At 41.0% G+C, this 16,340-nt stretch overlaps 6 protein-coding genes across 6 annotated transcripts; 1 reads left to right on the forward strand and 5 right to left on the reverse strand.

The window, feature by feature from the left end:
• Positions 1–1,969: 1,969 nt before the first annotated feature.
• On the reverse strand, positions 1,970–4,496 carry VTP21DRAFT_2519 (uncharacterized protein; the record flags this gene model as incomplete). The annotated part of the gene is made up of 3 exons (XM_069392720.1): positions 1,970–3,945; positions 4,011–4,061; positions 4,181–4,496. 3 exons carry the CDS (start codon positions 4,494–4,496, stop codon positions 1,970–1,972), a joined length of 2,343 nt encoding a protein of 780 aa, XP_069250407.1.
• A 2,567-nt stretch (positions 4,497–7,063) lies between these two features.
• Positions 7,064–8,138, forward strand: VTP21DRAFT_2520 (uncharacterized protein; the record flags this gene model as incomplete). Its single annotated transcript, XM_069392722.1, has 3 exons — positions 7,064–7,152; positions 7,207–7,303; positions 7,362–8,138. The coding sequence occupies 3 exons, from the start codon at positions 7,064–7,066 to the stop codon at positions 8,136–8,138; spliced, it is 963 nt and encodes a 320-aa protein (XP_069250408.1).
• A 192-nt stretch (positions 8,139–8,330) lies between these two features.
• On the reverse strand, positions 8,331–10,578 carry VTP21DRAFT_2521 (uncharacterized protein; the record flags this gene model as incomplete). Its single annotated transcript, XM_069392723.1, has 6 exons — positions 8,331–9,167; positions 9,237–9,621; positions 9,686–9,791; positions 9,868–9,993; positions 10,058–10,267; positions 10,332–10,578. The coding sequence occupies 6 exons, from the start codon at positions 10,576–10,578 to the stop codon at positions 8,331–8,333; spliced, it is 1,911 nt and encodes a 636-aa protein (XP_069250409.1).
• Positions 10,579–10,763: 185 nt separating this feature from the next.
• On the reverse strand, positions 10,764–12,383 carry VTP21DRAFT_2522 (uncharacterized protein; the record flags this gene model as incomplete). The annotated part of the gene is made up of 4 exons (XM_069392724.1): positions 10,764–11,186; positions 11,250–11,977; positions 12,050–12,160; positions 12,230–12,383. 4 exons carry the CDS (start codon positions 12,381–12,383, stop codon positions 10,764–10,766), a joined length of 1,416 nt encoding a protein of 471 aa, XP_069250410.1.
• A 320-nt stretch (positions 12,384–12,703) lies between these two features.
• VTP21DRAFT_2523 (uncharacterized protein) lies at positions 12,704–13,637 on the reverse strand (the record flags this gene model as incomplete). The annotated part of the gene is made up of 4 exons (XM_069392725.1): positions 12,704–12,724; positions 12,814–12,915; positions 12,980–13,129; positions 13,200–13,637. 4 exons carry the CDS (start codon positions 13,635–13,637, stop codon positions 12,704–12,706), a joined length of 711 nt encoding a protein of 236 aa, XP_069250411.1.
• A 448-nt stretch (positions 13,638–14,085) lies between these two features.
• Positions 14,086–16,283, reverse strand: VTP21DRAFT_2524 (uncharacterized protein; the record flags this gene model as incomplete). Its single annotated transcript, XM_069392726.1, has 4 exons — positions 14,086–15,065; positions 15,136–15,612; positions 15,681–15,852; positions 15,921–16,283. 4 exons carry the CDS (start codon positions 16,281–16,283, stop codon positions 14,086–14,088), a joined length of 1,992 nt encoding a protein of 663 aa, XP_069250412.1.
• Positions 16,284–16,340: the final 57 nt, after the last annotated feature.

Below are 16,340 nucleotides of genomic sequence, written 5' to 3' on the forward strand. Positions count from 1 at the left end.
TTTTCCTTTTTGCTTTCTTCTCCACTAATTAAATAAAAGATTCTTTTTTACCAATCTGCTCTAAGTTCAGGGATATCTAATGGAGACAAAGCTATTATTGCGCCGCGGCGAAAGCTTTATTTAATTTGTCCCGTAAATGGTAGTAGAATACCGTCATCCTTTTTTCATAGAAACAATAAATCGCGATATCCTATACTATGTTGTATTCTATAATAACATTAAAATTTCAAAATTTTCAGTTAAACTAACAGCAAAGTATTTAATCAAGTAGAAAACTTCAATTTTTTAACACTTTTTCTGGGACTTCGGTTTTCTCTCTTGCTTCAGCAATGTTTTTAAATGGCCGCTTCGAGATAATTTGCTCTGCGTATGCTGGCCTCATCCCCCTCACCCCGAGTAGATCCCGAGGGTTTGCCGTATTAATATCTAATGAGCCTATAACCGCAAAATAATGTGCTCTACCAGCAAACCGCCCAAAATAATCAACCCAATTTGTTACATCCACAATCCCAGAGCGTTCTGGTAGAACAAGATCATCGATTTGTGTGGTGGTAAATAGGAGGAAAAAATCTCTCTTCGATGCAGCTTTATTTCGTTTGCTTAGATATTTATCCGTTCATATTGTTGATTTATTGTATATTTTGTATTGGTGAACCTCATTCAATCCTTTGCACTCATATCCAGTGTCTATCCCCAAAAATAAGGCCGATGTTCCGTTAAGTATAATACGTTTACAATCCCGAGCATTAATTTTTCTCCCGTTAGGTCCGAGACGTCATTATACTTAGGTTAAGTTAGGTTAAGTTAACTTTTGCTCATTATTCCCTTTTATTTTCGACTGCAGATCATCTATATCTTGAGATCCATCAATTTCGATGGGAAATGGCAGCGATCCACTACATAGAATCAGATAATTGTGCCTCATAGTTAGAGTATCATTCTAAAAACGAGTATCAATTCAAGCTATTTTTTGACATCAACTATAACTAATCTTTGTTCAGAAAGATATCTTCTTTACTAGTGTCCAAGACAGTTTTGAAACTTATTAAATCACCCCGTATTGCAACTAGGGTTCCAAAAGAAAAAGTGGAGAGGAAATAGAGAAGGAGGCTGACTATGGGTATGATGGAAAGGGATTATTCCAGATTTGAGCAATTCAAAGCTGAAAAACCTCGAAAAATTTAAACGCTTTCACCCTGATTGTAAAATTTTCAAGTCTAAGTTTTATTCACTTATAAAAAAACGGAGTATGTGCAAGGCGTGCATTGAAGGCAAGAAAAACCTCGATAGAATGCGCCGGTTCAGAAAGAAATCCGCATTTTGCTGGTAGATTCTTCGCGGAAGACGCAGAGTTATGTGAAAAAGAAGTTAGCAAGGAGGACCAAGAATGATTGGAGCGGTTGCAAGAAAACATTTCAATATATGCTTCCCACCAGTGCTCTGTGGAGGTCGACGTTTAAAAATGTGCTGCGAAGGGATTAAAGAGAACGAAAGGGTGCTTATCCTTGACTTCAAGGAAAATTTCCGCCTAGAGTCCGGCTGGCCGTAGCTTCCCCTTAGGTTGAGAGTTTAAAAGTGTCTCTAGCCGCAAGATCACCGCCGAATAGACTTCCAATCGACCACCAAAGCCGAAGGACGAGAGAATTATTGTTTGGAAACAGGTAAAAATTAGGATGGTTCACCAGCGAAGTTTAAAATTAGTTTATTCGTCTGAAATAATATTTCAGACAAGAATATTATTCTTGAATATATATTGTATTTTTAAGGAAATAATAATATTTTTGCAGAGAGTTCTGAAACGCTAATTCTTCAAAATCTAAATGCGGTGTGTTTGATCAAGCTTGGAAGCTCCCATATTATTAAATAACTTTTATAAATGCATTTAATCTTGCAGGAGATAAGAACCATTTTATTAAAATGGAGGTATCACGAAACAACTAATAGATATTTTAAGTAATATATTACATTATCATATATCGTCCTGTGATTGACTTGAGAATTTGAATTTTTTTAACAAACTTTCTGGTATATCTGTTTTCGCCATTGCATCAGCCAAATCTTTGAATGGTCGCTTCCCAATGATACGCTCAGCATAGGATTGACCAATCCCGCCAACTCGCAGTATGTCTCCTCGTTTAGCACTGTTAATATCCAAGGGGCCAACAACAGCAAATCGATACGCTCTGCCCGCAAATGGTCCAAAATAATCGAGCCAATTTGTTTTGTCAACAATTCCAGATCGCTCTGGAAGTTCAAAGTTCCCAGCATCATTAGTCGTATAAAGGATGAAAAAATCGCTATACGATACAGCTTTATCTCGCTCCCTTTGATATAGCTCTTTACTGAGTCGTGATACACTAAAATGCTTGTACTGATGAACCTCACTCAGAAATTCATCCTTAGATCCGAGGTCTAATCCCAAGAAAGAGTCACCGTATGGTGCGGAGGTTCCGTTAAGTATACAATGTCTGCCTTCCCTGACATTAACAGTATTAAATTCGCATTTAACGTTCCATTTTCCAGGAAGGCGATCGCAAGCTTTCGTATCTTCCCATTGAGTAGCGCATTCTAAACTCAAATGGTGATTTATAATTTTTATATCGCCATTTAAACGTGCCCCCTTATGAATTTCTGAAATATCTCTTAGCTCTCCTTCATCAAATGCACGCGATTTCAAACAGCGAAATGATGCGACAAAGTACTCAAAATGTTGCCAAAATTGAGCTCCTGGAGGTGACCTTGGGTCTATTTTTGATCTTAGCTCACCGTAATCGCAAAATTTCCAATCCCGAAGAATTAAATCATCCTCTGGTGGGATTATTCGTGCCAAAACCCAGATCCATATATATGGCGCATTGAGGTATCCTTTAGAGGAATCATCGTATAATTCGAACCGAATCAGCCCGGGCTGTGCCAATTGATCTGGGGTTTTATTAGTGCCTGGGACAATCTCATCTACTTTTAAGCGACGATGCGAGAGTATTGCTCGTACGACAGCATTGGCATCTCTAGCAGAAATTTTAATTGCCTGACTATATCGTGACTTGATAATATAAAAGAGCTCATGCATTAAATCTTCAATATTGTCTTCCTCTAGGTTGACATTATTTAATGCTTCGTAAAGTGCCTCAAGTGCCCTCCCATGCCCTGCACAATCGCTTACAAGAATGCTCAAGACATAATCATCTTCTCGGAAAGCATTTATTCGGGTATTTCCACGTCGGATGATTGGAGGAGACAGAGATGCAACTGGAAGATATACACGATGCCGTTGTGAATACCTAATATATTTATCGACCGGACCAAAGATGGTTGAAGTGCAGCATGGTATTAGAAACATACCGATATGCGCAAGATCCCCAATATTTGCCAATACAGTGGAAAAAGTGGAATTTTCGTCTAAACTATCTCCGTCCTTTACTAGGAGTGTTTGTAAACCATCGACGACCAAGATAACTGTAGCATTTTTCCAATCTATCCCCTCATATTTGGCAACCAACTGAATAACGCTTAGCGGATCTGGTGGCTCATATGTACGAATAACCTCAAGTAAAGCTTGCTCAGGCAAAAGCTGCCAAAGCATCCGAGTACCAATAGCCAGAAAAGCATTTGACTCAAGTCCATCAATTATAGTGCTGCCATTTTCCAAACTAACATGAAAAACCCACGCATTTCGAATTATGCTCCGTAGTTCCGATTGCCCCTCTGGTAAGCATTCTAATAACGACGTGTGAAACTCTGTTGCATTTCGTGATTTTCCTGTACCCGCGCCCGAGAGAAAAAGATAAAGTGGCATTGTAGATTTATCAATGAATCCGCTACGATAATGTTGAAAATGAGCTAGAAGTTCTTTTCGTAATATCGAGTATAAATCCGGTGCTGGTTGATATTCCCAAGTCGAACCGATAGTTCTGAGTAAAGGTTTTGGTCTCTCGTAGGGTAAACCTATAAGTTAATCAAAAGAAAATATTAATATATTAAAATTTCAAGGCAATATCAAATATAAATACCATTGGGAAACGCTTCGATTATTCCCAATTTTCTCGAACCCATAGATCTAACTAGTATAGATTAAAAAAGGTTTAGTCCTAAAAATATGATTAAGGGCGCAAATAATCATTGTCAAAAGATAAACGCAGGAGAAAAAACGATGAATATAAACAGTAAACCACTTAAGTACCTGATGGCATTTCAATTATAATGTGAATGTTCTTTTTTCTTGGCGGCTCTGGAAAGACTTCACTAATATCATCTGTAGCAAATAATTCACATTTCTCAATCTTACGGAAATCGCCAATAATTTGCTTCAGCTCTCTTTGAGAATAATCGACCTTCCAAAGTTGGATCGACAAGGAATCGAGATTTTTAAATCTCTCCTTCGCTTTCGCCATTATCTTTTCTTTGAGATCTTCGACAGTATTGGATCCATTGACTTCGACACTGAACGAATCAGAAAGTTTGTCTCCTTGTTCATATAATACACAATTAAGCTTCATAATTAATGATCATTTCAATATTCAGTGTGTGATCAAAATTATTTTACTCTAAGTATCCCTTAAATTTTTGAATGTCAAACGCTGGCCAATTGTATGCCAAAGGAAGATTCCTAGTCTGGTCATATATACTGTATATAGAATTTCAAGATCAAGATTTTAGTACTATCTAGGAACTGTTGCAAATGGATCAAACTATCCGCTCGTGATAGCAGGGTCCCTTTGTATTGACGGAATTCATCATTAAGAAAGGTTTGTCGCCAGAGAAGTACTTGGGGCTCAGGTTCCTTATCTTGTACAAGCCATTCCATCTAGGTCCGCCAATTGAGGATCGTTTATCATTTGGTTAAAATTCAAGTACGAACATAATTTCTGCAAGCTCATCGTGTCTAAATAGGTGGGTTCATAGGCGAACTTAATATTAATATCCACGCTTTATCTCTTACAGTACCTCCAATCTATCAACTGATATAAATCGCAACGACAACTTCCTTATCCATCTATTCGTTCATATCCGACTCTCGTGCAGGCGACACTGCCCAAGACATATCTTGGGCAGTGTCGCCTGCAACAATGCATTACCTCCCACCAGCGCTCTGTGGAAGAGAGGAGGTCGATGTTTAAAAAGAACTGCAAAGGGATGAAAGGGAACGAAAGAGTGCTTATAATTGACTTCAAGGAAAATTTCCGCCTAGGACTGGCTGGCCGTGGCTTTCTCTTGGGTTGAGAGTTTAGAAGCGTCTCTAGACGCAATATCACTGCCGAAAAGACTCCCAATCGACCACCAGAGCTTGAAGGCCAATTCCAAAGAGGTGAGAGCGCTATGGGTTGGGATTAGGCAAAAATTAGGATAGCTTGCCAACAGAGTTTAAAGTTAGTTTATTCGCCTGAAAAATTTTAATAAATATCTTCTATAAACGCATTTAAACTAGCAGGGGATAAGAACCATTGTATTAAAATGAAGGGTAACACGAAAATACTAAGAGATAATAAAGCATCATCATATATCGTCCTGTGATTGACTTGAGAATTTGAATTTTTTTAACAAACTTTCTGGTATATCTGTTTGCACCTTTGCTTCGGCCAAATCTTTGAATGGTCGTTTCATGATGATACGCTCAGTATAGGAGTGACCAATTCCATCAAGCTTGCTCAGCCAAAAGCTGCCAAAACTTCCGAATATCAATAGCCAGAAAAGCATTTGGTTCAAACCCATCAATTATAGTGCTGCCGTTTTCTAAGCTGACATGAAAACCCACGCACTCCGAATTTTACACCATAGCTCGATAGTACCTCTGGTAAGCACTTTAATAACAATGTGTGAAACTCTGTTGCATTTCATGATTTTCCTGTACCCGCGCCCGAGAGAAAAAAAAATAGTGACATTGTAGTTTTATCAAAGAATCCGCTACGATAGTGTTGAATATGAGCTAGAAGCTCCTTTTGCAATATCAAGTATAAATCCGGTGCTGGCTGAGATTCCCAAGTCGAGCTGATAGTTCTGAACAAAGGTTTTGGTCTCTCGTAGGGTAAGCCTATTATTAGTTAGTCAAGAGAAAATGGTATAAAACATATTAAAAGTTCAAGGCAATATCATATAAAATCAACATTTGGAAACGCTTTGGTTATTTCCAATTTTCTCGAACTCACAGATCTAACTAGTATAGATTAAAAAAGTATTAGTCCTAAAAGTATGATTAAGGGCGCAAATAATCATTATCACAAAGATAAACGCAGAAGAAAATACGATTAACAATATCAATAAACTACTTAAGTACCAGTTGGCATTTCAACTATAATGTGAATATTCTTTTTTCTTGGCGGCTCTGGCCCTACAAAAAACTCGCCTGATGAAAACTGCTAGAAAACGTATAGGAGCATGTAGAAAAGATGGAGGAGGTTCGCGATTCCCTAAATTTTTACAAACTTTTCACGATATTAAAAATGGGAGAGGAGTCTACAAATTATAGAGAAATCGTTGAAAAATTATAGGGAATCGCGAACCTCCTCCATCTTTTCTACATGCTCCTATACGTTTTCTAGCAGTTTTCACCAGGCGAGCTTTTTGTAGGGTGGAAAGACTTCACTAACCTCCTCTGTAGCAAATAATTACATTTCCCGATCTTATGGAAATTGCCAATAATTTACTTCTGCTCTCTTTGAGAATAATCGATCCTCCAAAGTTGAATCGACGGGGGAGAGAGATTTTCAAATCTCTCCTTTGCTTTCTCTAATTTTTCTTTAAGATCTTCGACAGTATTGGATTCGCTGACTTCAACACAGAATTAGACAACTTGTCTCCTTGTGCATATAACACATTATTTAAGCTTCATAACCAATGATCACTTTAATATTCAAAGAGAGTGATCAAAGTGATTTTACTAAATATTCCTTTATTCCTCTACTAAATATAATTCATAGCAAGGAGAAATTTGCACTTTAAAACTTTGGTTAACTTTCTGCACCACATATTATATTACAATAATTATGTGGCACAGTATGTGTTGACATTTTTTTTTGGGTAGTCTCTGAACTTTCCTTAAATATTTGCCACCCTCAAGATAAACGAAATGATACCCCCTCCTCACCGCGAGAAAGTTCTCTCACTCTACCGCAGTATTCTGAAGGAAGCAACCAAGTTTTTTGACGATCGCAGTAGGTGAGTATCATTTCACCACTCCACCCATCAATGTTCCTAATCTTCCTCTGAAAGGATTTATATTGTTAAACGCGCCCGCGAGGGCTTTCGCAAATACAAGAAATGTGAGGACGGCGATCGTATTCAATACCGTATGGCAGAAACACGGCGTGTAGGTGATTACAGATTTATTTGGTTACATCTTGTTCAATTTTTTCTTTCCGTATTAGCTCCTTCACCAACTAGAGCGAGCCAACAATCCCGCCGATCCGACAGCCGCTCTCCGCATTCTCGAGCTAGCCTACGGTCGACGCGGAAAAATTCGCCATGCGCTGCTTCGACCTTTCCTTTCCTCTCCCTCCTCTACTCGTCCTGAGCCATTGATTCCCCACTCTCCGCGTACCGCTCCCCCTGCTATTTCCCAAGAGTTAAGAGCTTTGTTGACCCCACAGGTGAAGCATGTCGACCCCGTGATGCCAGAGGCTAGGGACGGGAGGCCGCTTCATTTGCGAAGAGTCGCAAATATTTCGTGGAGAAATTGGTCAAAAAACATGAAAGTGGTGAAGGCACCAGTCCCAATTGCGGTAATGCAGGAGTTGGAAAAGAAAGCTAGTGTGGGATTAGCTGCGACACCTCGTGAGAGTGACAATACGGAAGAAGATATATTGAGAGGCATTAGAGTTAATTGGTGGGAGTGCACTCATCGTGAGAAAACATGGTTCGATCGTTGGCTACATTCATCTCATTCAGAAAGCGGTTTCACCCAGCGACAGAGGCGGCGACTCTACCAACGGCTACTGAACAGTATACCTCAAGTGAAGAATGGGAATTTATGGCGATCTGCATGGGCAGGCGGGAAGCCGATACCTCTAGTATCTGGAGTTGACAGGGCAAGCTTGAAGGAGTGCTTGGAGAAGCGATCCGGGGTACCGCAAAGAGCAGCCGCTTCCTTAAAGGGAAGTGAGCGCTCAGGTACTCTAAGAGGAGTCCCGCGAGAAATTTCATGACATTGGCCTCGCTTTAACGTTGGTTACAAGTGTTTATTTAATGTGATAAATTAAATGGAGGTTTTGAGATTAAAGTAAAATAAAAATTGTAAATAAACAGGAAAATGTAAAGATATACACGCGATAAAATAGTAGCAAAACAATCCATAAATACATTTTTTGTTTTGTCAAGTTATCCATCACCCTCTAAATTCAGTGTTTCCATTTCTTTTCTTTGTCGTAGGTTTTTTGGAAAGGATTATGGGTCATCTCACCACTCAGCATCTTATCCACCATTGTTTTCCCCTTCTGCCGCACCTTCTTTTGTTTACCTCGATCATATTCTGCATCCCAATCGGACGGTCGTTTCCGTCGCTCCTTCATCTTCGCCAAAACTTTCTCTCTCTCTTGTACCACTGGTTCTCCTACGTCTCCCTCGTCCCACTGTCCTACCAACGACCCATATTGCTTATCTGCCCGAGCCGAGGTAGTCGCCTCTTCCACGGCTGCAAAGCTAGACGCCACGTTGGCCTCGCGCTCAATCACCTCATTCAGAGCTTGTTTCTTCTTGTCGAGATTGTCGTTCCAAGCCACTTCGACGCCTCCGCTCTTTACTTCATGCTTTGTCGAAGGTTGGCCGGAAGATTTGGGCTCTATAGAATGCAAAAGAGAGCGAGGTTTATTGACATTTTCGGAAACAGGAGAGTCTGTCTGCATGCTCTTTTGCTCAGAATCGCCCTGGCCTTCTTCGCTTAATTGAGTCTCTTCCTCCTCTTTGTGCTCCTCTTCGACAACTTCAGCCACCTTATTTTTCTTTCTCTTTTCTTGGTTTTTAGTTTTAGATTTAGGTTTCTCTTCTTCGATCACGTAGAACAAGATATATGCTCCCTTGTCTTCAAGAACACTCTTCAACCCCACTTGCCGCACGTTCTCGTCATCCATGTTGTACCACACATCACCTGAACTCTTGATGTAGCAGGCATAATGACCGAGCCGAGGCGACGCTCCTTGATGGGTAAGTACCGCGTTAAGTCGATACTGGAGCGGTGTCTATGATGAGAGAATGGTTGAGAATTAATGATGGACAGATCACTCCTACGAAATGTGGTGAGATCATACCTTGCTTTGTGTCAAATGGTTGGTCAATTCAATAGATTCATCGAAGGTGATCTTCTTTTCAACTTTTCCCTCACCCTCTGCCGAGAATCGCTGTAAATGCACCGCTAGGACCATCGGGGCCTTGTGTAATGACAAAAGTTCCTCCCCCTGTCGCTCTTGAAGGCATTTTTCGCACTTAGGGATGCTCACTTTTTTCCCTTTAACAAAGTAGTTTCTCAATGCCTGGGCAAGTTTGCTTGCGCCAACGATTGGGAGTGAGAGTGAAAATTGGGAACTAAATGCGGAGACGTGGGTCTTGCAATGAATGCACGTAGTACGATGAAGTGTGTGAAGACCGAAGAGCTGGTGAATGAGCGTAGTCTCTTGCAAATTTGGATCTATCACTCTAATGGCAACGAATAAAATAGAAATTTAATAACAAAGTTATAATCAAATACACATATACACACTTTCTGCTTTCTTGTAGCAAGCAACTTCGTTGTGCTGCATTAATAACACACTGAAGGAAGGTATAGGCATCTTCCTCGCGACCACGCTGAAAATCTTGTGCAAGGTCTATTCCCTCGTCAGAATAATTAGACGACTGATCAAAAATAAAAAGTAGGGAAAGTCAGGGAGGGCAAATACTTACTTTTAATCTGTGCTACTAGCTCTGTTGGTTCAAGATAATAGCGACTCTCACCCCTCTTGAAGCAAGCGACTACGTGGGTTTGTAGAAAACAAAGAATGCAGAAATCAGGTTTTCCCGCGAGAGGACCTAGATAATATTATATATAGATATCACAAACATCAGCACCAGGTAGGAAATGAATAATACGTACATAGCTGGCGATGTTCTCGCAGGAGCAGATAATTCGCTAATGGAGCTGTATACACTAAGCATTGTAATACCGCATTAAGATAGCTCGTTTGACCGAGATTGCGGAGCCCAGGGCCAACCGGAGAGATGTTACTCCAGTGGGGACTGAGTCTTGAGCGCGGGAAAAGCATTCTTTTTGATGTGACAAAACCATATTCATCGACATCATATTCTATATTGCGATAAAGTCGAGTTTCAGAAGGGATCACAGCATGCAGCTTTCATATAACAATTACCTCCATTGCTGCTCTTTTGAGGGCTCTCTGAGGGCTTATTATTCTTTTCCTGTCCTCTCCTCGCCTTTTGACCTTCATGCAGAGTGGATATTTCGTTAATGGGTTTATACTTTGCCCGCAGAGCCTCCATGGTTGTGTCAGGTCGAGTACATTCGCGAAACTCAATACGCCGCTCAAATATAGAATAAACTGTGGTGGAGTGTAGCGCTGCATCAACGCCCTCGGTTTTACTGGCTCTTTTGTTCATTATGTGTTTGCAAAATGCTTCTCGGATAGAGCTAGTCACGTTTGCTATTTATTTTGCACGAAAGTAAGTCACGTTTGAATTCGGTTTACTCGATAAATAAAAGAATTGTATTCAAAAAAAAAAAAATACCAAAACACAAAGTGAAAAAAAAATAAGGGAGAAAAGCTTGGTTTTAATTTTGTTATTTATTTTGCTTTCTTGACTTTCCATCCCTCTCGCCCCCAGCTCCCTAGCCAAACTGCTGAGAAGACAAGGAATCCTACACCCATGCTTGCAGCCGAGGCATAATATGGATAGGCCATACTCAAAAATCTTGGGTATTCACTGTGTCTGAAGTGACGGATCGTCACCACATCGCGATGCTCAAGATAGGTCAGTGCGGGACGCTTGTAGTTGACAAGGAAAGTAAATACTCCATAAACGTCGGGAAGCTGAAGCTGCATCGAATAACGCAATGCTTTATCGCCCTTTTCATTTGTGACTGGAGAGAGAGGACGAAGAGTAGTACGGATATATGGGTCGAGCATTCGAACCTCCAATTGTACATCAGTTACATTGAAAGGCACCCACGCATCGTTTACATACTCGGAGATATCAATGGTATAAGTCTATATTAATGGGAAAAGCGATTATTTCAAATGCCGATGAAAGTAAATGGAATGAGCACATACTATATTATCCTTCATCCGATACATGCTTAGTTGCTCAGTTTCTTCAGTTTTATGGTGATGAACCTGCGAAATTTTCAAGACTCCCTTCTCTTGGAACGTCCACCTCGTCAGCTCCTTCACGAACTCTGCATTCCCAGACTGCTCATGCTCGACGACAGACTCGCTAATATTCATATTGTATTGTTTATCGAATAAAGCAGAATCGGCGGCATAATGGCTCGCTTTGGATTTCCAGAAGCGATCCGAGAAGAGATCGAGAGAGCCTGCAAATGTAATTCGTGCGGAATTCCTAGCCTGCATTGCGCTCACGAGCTTCACCCCATTGCCGGTCAACCAAACATCATCTTCCACCGGCTCATCTTTAACCTCAGCCGAATATGCAGTTCTTCCAGCGACCAAGATAGGGCTCAATAGTGTTCCCTGCCCAAGACCATGGGCTATCCCTTTGTATAGCACAGGCGGCCCCGAAATGACATCCGCTCCAAGGATCGTATGTGCATTAGGACCGAAATGGTTAGAAACTAAGGTTTGATGCTTTCCTTCATCCAAACGGGGATCATATCCTGCGTGATCGATAGCCCATGTGTCCCGCTCATCAAATTCGATTTCAAATTCGCGTGCAAAGTCACGTAGTTGTTCTGTTAAGCTTGGGTCAGCGCCTATCAAAAGATTACCACCTAATTTAACAAAGTCAACTAATTTTACGGCCCCGGCCTTATTCCAAAGAGCTAAATAAAACAGTCGACCATTAATATTAGAAATTCTAAAAAAAGGACCCTTCAGGTGGAGAAGAAGCCTACTCTTAGATTTAGGCGCGAAAATGATGGCATGATCGAATATACGCTCCTGAGGCACCGTAACCTCTAACGAAGCGTCATCAGCTGCCTTGAACTGTAGCTTAAAGCTCCTTTCTATAGCATAGACCCAAGATTTTAACCGCTATATCCTCAAGCTTCGATAGTCAAAAATTCAGATTTTACCTTGTAGCGATCTCCATAAATTAGAGTAATTATTTCTCGACTCTAAATCATCAAGCACGATTAAAACTCGGTCACCTGTCGTTGACTTGCCAAGCACAAAGACATTGAGACAGTAGGCCACCAAATACAGTAGCCCAAACAGTGATGACCGCATCTTTTTCTTTTGTGATTCTCGCTATTAAAACGAGATGCATTCGCGTTTTTTTCCTTCTGGACAGAAATTCGACACGTCACGAGCATCTTTTGTCGAGGGCAGGATTTTATATATTGTGAAATGCACCAACTTGTAGTAAGAAAAGAAAAGCCATTGATAGCAATGAAGAATTGCATAAAACACAAAAGAGAATGAAAATTGAGAAGTAAAATGAGCGCTTTTACACATATGGTACTAATATAAATAGGCGACAATAAACTCGAAAGAGAAAAGGAATGTTCAACAATGTAAGTAATTTTTAGAGGGGGGAAAAATTATCATTAGTAAAGCTCCATTTCGATCTAAGATAACGCAAACAGATATACAATGATTAGCCATTTTTTGATAAAGAAACCGCAATGGTAGGAGCAAAAGCGAAATGAAAGCTTACGAATAAAAAGGCGCAAAGAGTTGGATCTTTTAGATTTATCCCTATCGGATTATAAACGTTCTTGTTCTCCTCTTCGATAAACTTGCTCAACTGTCGCATACACTAGTGGATTATTTGAGATCAGCAAAAATTCTACTGAACGTTGGTGAACAAATTATTCACTCACTCTTTGAAAATGAGAAGGAAGAAATAATGACGAAATGTAAATAGTTAAACAGGCCAAAAGATTATCACAACAATTTGGTGCCAATCCTTCAGCACTCTCTAAAATGCTATTGATGGTTGTCATGGTGCGCTCGAACTGCTCGCCTGATACCTGTGAAGCACATAAACATGCCGGATAAGCATATATGTTTGGATCAGAATGGTCAGGAAACTAGTATTACCCGTCCTTCAAGCTCTGAAGGAAAGAACTGCTTGAATCGGGTATAATCGCCCCTTGAATAGTCTCGTTCAATTCTTAAAATGGCATATGGTCCTTTACTCCTTAATCTATTACTTGATTTCCCCCGTGCGATCCTAGGTTTCTCGACTTCGTTTTCTTCCTCAGCGACTCCTCCAACCAAGGATGGATTCAGTTCTTTGATCCTCACATCATCGAATTGTTCCTTTTCCTTCTCATCATCTATTGTTGGCAGTGTCCCACTATCCTTTATAAATTCAGATAGTGTCAACATGCCATCGCCTTGCTTTTCCTCCGCCTGGTCAAGAGTAGGTTGTAATGAAGGCGATGGTGGAGGTGGCAGTTGATCATCAGCAGGCGAGGGATCACGTGCTACAAGAGGAGAAGACTCCTGGCTCTGCGAATTTATGGCAGCAGCCATGGATACTAGTTATGGAATAGATTTAGATAATAACAATAATTACAAGTTTAGACACGCTGAAAGAAAAGTATTGAAGAAGGAAGGAATAAAACACCCATATAAAAGATTGAAATCGCCAGAATAGTTTGAAAGAGAGTAGATAGATGTTTCGGACGAGAGTAGAGCTAACGTTATGTCCCCTTTTTACTCTACCTCCCGTCTCTTATGAAACCACCATTCGTGAGCTTCACTGTTCCAAGCCACCCTAGCACAAAATTTTCCCTTTGTAACAGAGTGAAAATATCGACACCTTTCTCGCATTTGTGTGACAAGTAATTCACGAGGGCGAGCTGAGAAGAAAATATCAACTCCTCTCGAAACCTATTTGCCTCCAAAAATGAAATAGCGAATCGCTGTTCTATTAAAGGATATCTTCAGGACTATCATTCAAAATAAATAGTACAAAACTCTATGGCATCTCTCGCTCCTCGCGTTCCCTTCTTCTCAAATGCTTCATCAATACAAGTACACTAGTCGGCGTCATACCGTCCATTCGCTTTGCCGCACCAAGCGTTGCTGGCCGTGCAGTTTTGAGCTTCTCGCGCACTTCCGCAGATAGATTGTGAATAAGGTCGTAATTCAAGTCTTCCGGTAGCAAAATCTCTTCATCCCTTCTGAATGCTGCTACCTCCGCCTCTTGACGAGTCAAATACGCTCTGTAGAATCCTTCAATAGCAAGGCGTTCTTTGATATTGGCTGGAATCTCTTTTAGTTCCGGGATTACATTTTCCAGCATCTTAATAGTCACAAATGGCAAGCGTAAGAGGTCCATTGCAGAACGACGAGCTCCATCCTGTCTAACCTGGATGCCGTGCCGTTGCCACACCGGGGGAGAAAGAACGGTGTTTTCCAACAGATCTGAACATCGACGCATCTGTGCTTCCGTCTCTTCATATATTTTCCAGCGATGATCACCCACCGTACCAGCCTCACGGGCTTTTCTTGTCAGGCGTAAATCGGCATTGTCGGCTCTGATTGTAAGGCGATATTCGGATCTGGAAGTAAACACACGGTATGGTTCTTCCACCCCACGGGTAACCAGGTCGTCGATCAGCACGCCTAGGTATGCATCGGAGCGGTTAAGAATCAGCGGTGATTTTCCTTTGGCGCACAATCCAGCATTCATTCCAGCAAGGATGCCCTGAGCGGCGGCCTCTTCGTATCCTGTGGTGCCATTGATTTGTCCTGCGAGGAAAAGTCCACGAATTCGTCGTGTTTCAAGAGTGGGTCGAAGTTCACGTGGATCTACATGGTCGTACTCGACTCCATAGCCAGGGCGGAGCATGGTAACCTCTTCAAGGCCGGGGATGGTGCGGAGCATTTGAAGTTGTATTTCTTCAGGAAGGGTGGTTGAAATCCCGTTGGGATAGACAACGTGAGTATCCAGGCCTAGTCAGTAAAATAGATTCAGCTCTCAAATGAAAAAAAGGAGTAAAAATCTTAAACCTGAATAAATTACCCTCAGGTTCTAACCAGATAATATGTCCCTGTTTATCTTTAAATCGAATAACCTTTGACTCAATTGACGGACAATATCTAGGTCCCTTGACTGTTTCTCGAATATGTATAGTTTTGTCTAGGTTATCGATAATTATTTTGTGTGTCTCCGGGGTTGTTCGAGTCTGGTGGCATAAGATTTGTTGATGATTATAAGGGACCGTGTCATGCATATATGAAAAAGGAGAAGCAGGCATATCACCCTCCTGCGGGACCAAATTCTTATAGTTAATGGTACGCCCATCAAGACGCGGTGGAGTACCAGTCTTTAAACGGCCTAATCGAAATCCAGCAAGTTTAAGTGAATGGGAGAGTCCAACTGAAGCAGCCTCCCCGATTCGCCCAGCTGGGTAAGCCGTCATACCAATATGGATTTCACCCCGTAAAAATGTGCCAGTAGTGATGACTACCTTTGGTGCATATATAACCTCTCCTGAATCTACATAAAAAGGGGAATGATATTCAATACAAGCGATAGCTGATGGGCTGGTTTTTTTAGTTTATTACCTAGTCGTACGCCCTGAATATTTCCATAGACTTGCATTGGTGAGAAATTTTCCTCATGGCGTATGAGAATATCCTCTACGCTCCCCGCTTTAATGGTAAGATTTGGATATGCTGATAGGTGTTCCTGCATATGTTTCTTGTATAGCTTTCGATCAATCTGTGCTCTCGGTCCCTGTTTTATATTGACATGATCAATTTTCAATAATCCACATCCTAGCTATGCTAATTCTATCATTATACCCAAACTGCAGCACCCTTCGACCTATTTAGCACTCTGAATTGGATTCCACTTAAATCCGAAATTCTTCCGCATAAGCCATCCATTGCATCAATCTCTCTCACCAAAACACCTTTCCCAACACCGCCGAACGAAGGATTACATGACATTTCGCCTATTGTGTCGAATCGTGTTGTAAGTAGAAGTGTGTTTGCTCCGGTTCTGGCTGCAGCTGCGCAAGCTTCGGATCCAGCATGGCCCCCTCCAATGACAATGACATCATAGTGATAATTTTGAGGTAGGGGTTCACTGGCAGAGATAGTGACAGTGCGTGATAAATGGAATCTAAGAGAGCGTAATTTAGGGCGTGCAGATCTTAACAGCATATTTTCTTTTCGTGCAATATTAAAGTAAAGATCAAGGAGGTTGAGCCTTGTTTTTAT

Source organism: Calcarisporiella thermophila, assembly GCF_041956535.1.
Source record: "Calcarisporiella thermophila strain CBS 279.70 unplaced genomic scaffold VTP21scaffold_14, whole genome shotgun sequence".
In the NCBI taxonomy this organism is placed as follows: domain Eukaryota; kingdom Fungi; phylum Calcarisporiellomycota; class Calcarisporiellomycetes; order Calcarisporiellales; family Calcarisporiellaceae; genus Calcarisporiella; species Calcarisporiella thermophila.